At 42.0% G+C, this 4,838-nt stretch overlaps 1 protein-coding gene across 1 annotated transcript; it reads left to right on the plus strand.

The window, feature by feature from the left end:
* Positions 1–611: 611 nt before the first annotated feature.
* On the plus strand, positions 612–4,227 carry LOC105004299 (olfactory receptor 52R1-like). Its single transcript, XM_010861883.1, is given in 2 exon segments — positions 612–669; positions 3,305–4,227. Coding segments are annotated over 2 exon segments (981 nt in total).
* The last annotated feature ends 611 nt before the right edge of the window (positions 4,228–4,838 follow it).

The following is a 4,838-nucleotide window of genomic DNA, read 5'->3' on the forward strand; positions in this document are numbered from 1 at the left end:
GCATTCAAATGCAGATTTCCCTATAATTTGCAGGTCCCCTTTGTATCTGGCTTTTTCATGACAGAGCAGGCAAAAATCTCTTCTGTGTGCTACCAGAGTGAGTGTCCCAATCAATCACTATCCAGCAGAGGCAGTGGTGTGGACCACCAAGATCACTGGGTGTGGATTTATGCACTTGGCACTAATTTATTGGGCTTCCCTTGTGGCTCAGCTGGTAAAGAATCCACCTGCAATGCAGGAGACCTGGGTTCCATTCCTGGGTTGGGAAGATCCCCTGGCTAAGGGAAAAGCTACCCACTCCAGTATTCTGGCCCGGAGAATTCCATGGACTATATAGTCCATGGGGTCACAAAGAGTCAGACATAACTGAGCAACTTTCAGTTTCAAATTTATTATGTGGTCTTGGGCAAATCATGTAACTAGCCTCAGCTCTATTTCTCTGATTTTAAATGCAGATGCAGAGTCTTTGTGAGAGGAACAATAAAATGTGAAGGCATATCTACAAAAATAGCAATGTCTTCCACAGTTAATCAAATAGATTATTATCTACTTTGATAAATTGTATCTCTGGCCAGCATCTTCACCAGTGCCCATGGTACAACCTGGTGAAGATGGTACAACTTGTGCTTTTGCTGCTGCCACTGAGTCTCAGCGACTACATCCTCACAAGTGAGGGGATGACATACAGGAGGCAAAAAGGAATTTGGGAGGAAGCTTCTACCTCAAACAGAATATGTGACAATTTGGGAAGACCAGGACAGGCAGAAGGGGATTAAACAAAGCCCTAGTGCCCAGATAATGGGTGTGTATTTCTGAATTTTCACCATACTCCATATAGGACTGTTTGTTTTGAGCAAATCTATAGCTATTATCTAAATAGGATTATCTACTTCCAAACTTGAGCAAGACAAGTTCAGAGCCACACCTCTCTCAAATTGTTACAAATCTAAGGAAAAATCAGAAAGAAGCTAGGTTTATTACATGTCTTACAGAAACCCCTATTAGATACCTTTGGGTTGGGTTGAATAAAACATTTGTCAATAAATTTGTTAAAGGAGATTTGAAAAGATATCTTTCTTGCCTACATGTTTTTGTTATAAAGGAGTTAAGAATTAATCAAAGAATTTAAGAATTGTCAAAGACTCAGGTCAAGTGAGATTGAATAGTGAAAAAGTGTCGGGTAGGTGAGCTCCAGATGAATTTTTCAAGTCACTGACTCTTAGTTAAGAGTCACCAACTGGAACAAACAGTGGGCTCAACCCAAATAATTCCATCAAATACTGGCAGAGGATGATGTTCACAAAGTCATCCTCTGGTCAGCAGGCAATGGCTAGTATGAAAAAGTGCACAACTGTCTTGTGGGCCTGGTGTCAAAGTAGAGGGTTCTGTCAGACCGTTTTAAGATGTGCATGCAAGCATGCACGCTCAAGTCATGCCCAGCTCTTTGTGACCTATGAACTCTAGCCCACCAAGTTCCTCTGTCCATGGGATTCTCTAGGCAAGAATATTCACCTGGGTTGCCATTTCCTCCTCCAAGGGCTTTTTCCAACCCAGGGATCAAACCCAGGAGTCCTGCATTGGCAGGTGGATTCTTTACCACTGAGCCACCTGGGAAGCATTTTTAAGATGTGGTCAATGTATTAATGATCCCATTGCTACTGAATAATGGATTCTATTTGTTATTTTCTTCAGCAAACCTTTATTAAACTCTTACTCTATGGCATACACAGGTGCTAGAAAGAGAACATGGCTTAAGGATGGCAATATGAAAATTTATCATTTAGGACAGGGTTAGGAAAACTATAGCTTACAGACCAAATCTAACTTGCAGCCTGTTTTAATAAATAAACTCTTATTGGAACACAGCCATACTCATGTATTTATATATTGACCATGGTAGCTGCTTTGGCTAAGTGAAGTTACAACAGAGATCACATGACCCACAAAGCCTAAAACATTTAAGATCTAACTTTTTCAGGAAAAAAAAAAAAAGTTTGATTATCTTCCAAATAGTAAGAGTCATAGCCTAAATTCATTACAGGTACACAACTGCTGAGTCAAGTTATCATTCATTCCAAATCCCCACGGTAATTGTTTCAGAGTCAAAACTAATTCATTATCAGTAAATACACTGAGTATTTACTGTATCAGTAAATACTCAGTATTGTATCAGTATACTGATACAGATTAATATCAGTAAAGTCAACTGAGGTTAACTATCTGCCTTTAAGTCAAAGAGTTTTTCAAACTGACTTCCAACCCGGAATGTGCCTCAAGTGTTGTGTCATTGTTTTAATTCATAAGCAGAAGACCACAGCATATAGCCTGTTATTGATAGACCTCAGCCTTTGTTATCTGGTCATCTGTCTGAATATATATCTGAATATTTCTACCAAAGGAGATTCTCATGTAAAATCTAAAGTGCATTCTGACTTTGAACAACTTTGACCAGTTGCAAACTGATCAGTGAAAGTGTGCATGAAGTCCAAAGAAAGACAGGGCACATGGGATGGAGGCCTGATTCCGCCCCTTGCCAGGCTGGTGCCCTTGGCTAGCATGCTTGCTCCACCTCCCAGACATCAGCCCTGTCCTGGGAGGGGTCAGAGCGAATGTACAGTCCAGTCCTCCTCCTGGGGTCTCTACATGGTAAGGTCTTTGGCTTTGGGGGTCTCAGAACATATCAGCAGGGAGATGACAGGGTCTTCTGCATAGTCATCCCTCATGGAGAAGTAGCAGCCCTCTCCCTGCCAGAAAGGAAGAGCAGATCACTGCTCCCCACATTCTCAGAACACCACGAACGGGTATTGTGGTGTCATGTAGTGAACCAATTGCTTCCCTGCGGAAGGACTTCTCAAGAGGAATGAAGGGACCTATGCTTAGGTTAAACAAATGAGTTGTCAGTTCTAAATTGAAAAGAAGGGAAAAAATATTATGATGTTATTTGTCAAGATAGTTTTCCTTTCACAGATTCTATTTTCAAAAAGCTATTACTCTTATGAAATATTATGAAACGTTACTCATGAAATATTATTATTAATGTAGCTTGTATATTCTGACCCCCTTTGCATGGACATAAATATGAATAAATAATAATGAGTGGCATTATTTTATATTGCAAGTTTTTATTTATTAAGATAGTTGAAAATATTCTGGTTTAACATTAACTCCAGCTGCTCTATTGTTCAATTATTCCATCCAAAATATTATAAATAATAATCGTGACTGCTTTTAATGTTATCCCTTGAAGGGAGTAGATTACCTTCCCAGTGGAGAAACATTCACCATCCACTGAGGTTGATTTAAGGGAATAGCTCTTCTCATCCTGTGCCCTTCATCCTCCTTGGGATCCCAGGATTGGAGAATTCCCAGTTTGGGGTTGCCTTTCCATTCTGTGCCATGTATGTTGTGGCTCTAGTCGGCAATATCACTCTCCTTCATGTAATCCGAACTGATCCCACCTTGCATGAGCCCATGTACCTCTTTCTGGCCATGCTGGCTATCACTGACCTGGTCCTTACTTCCATACAACCTAAAATGCTGGCCATATTCTGGTTTCACGATCATGAGATTGAATACCATGCCTGCCTCATCCGGTTGTTCTTCATCCATGCCTTTTCTTCTGTGGAGTCTGGATTGCTCATGTCTATGGCCTTGGACAGTTACGTGGCTATCTGCTTCCCACTGCATCACTCTAGTATCCTGACCCCATCCGTCGTGGGTAAACTGGGGTCAGGTATGATGATGAGAGAGCTTCTGTGAGTGAGTCACTTTTGTTTCATGGTGTCCAGGATGTGCTTCTGCCCCATTTGGATCATCCCCCAGCCATACTGTGAGCACATGGCTGTAATGAAGCTGGTGTGTGCTGACACTAGGGTTAATCATGCATGTGGGCTCTTTGCAGCCTTCTCTGGGGTTGGCTTTGATGTTATTGTCATCAGTGTATCATATGTGATGATTTGGAGAACTGTGCTGTGGTTACCTTCAGGTGAAGCCCAGTTCAAAGCTTTTGGCACATGTGCCTCCCAAGTCATCTTGGCTTTTTATGTCCCTGCTTTCTTTACTTACCTCACCCACTGCTTTGGATATCAAGTGCCCCGAATGGTACATGTCATGTTAGCTATTCTCTGTCTCCTGGTACATCCCATGCTCAACCCCATCATCTACAGAGTTAGAACGAAACAGATCATGGACAGGGTTGTTCAAGGATGTTGTAGAAAAGACCCTTGAGTCAAAGCTTAGGGATATAACCATCCCAGTCACCCCACTGATCTGGGGACATAAATATAGAAGGCTTAACGTGATATTGCATGAAGAAGGCAATGGCAACCCACTCCAGTACTCTTGCCTCGAGAATCCCATGGATGGAGGAGCCTAGTAGCCTGGTAGGCTATAATCCATGGGTTCGCTAAGAGTCAGACACGACTGAGCGACTTCACTTTTACTTTTCTCTTTCATGCATTGGAAAGGAAATGGCAACCCACTCCAGTGTTCTTGCCTGGAGAATCCCCCGACAGAGGAGCCTGTTGGGCTGCCGTCTATGGGGTCGCAGAGAGTTGGACACGACTGATGCGACTTAGCAGCAGTAGCAGCAGCAACATGATATTGCATATTGTCAGAAGATCATCTCTATGAACAACTGACTCAGAAAATAGCCAGCATCCTGAAGCAACAGGGGCAATTTTCAGGATATCCTGAATATGATTCTGTGAAAGAGGTTATCGATAATGAACACAGGGTTGACCTATGTTCATCATCATCAGAAAAGAGTAAAAGACATGCTCACCTATCAAATTTGTGAAGATCTGAAAAGAATATCATCTTCCACAGACAAACAAGAT

This window comes from Bison bison, unplaced genomic scaffold, assembly GCF_000754665.1.
Source record: "Bison bison bison isolate TAMUID 2011002044 unplaced genomic scaffold, Bison_UMD1.0 scf7180017858036, whole genome shotgun sequence".
Taxonomy (NCBI): Eukaryota; Metazoa; Chordata; class Mammalia; order Artiodactyla; family Bovidae; genus Bison; species Bison bison.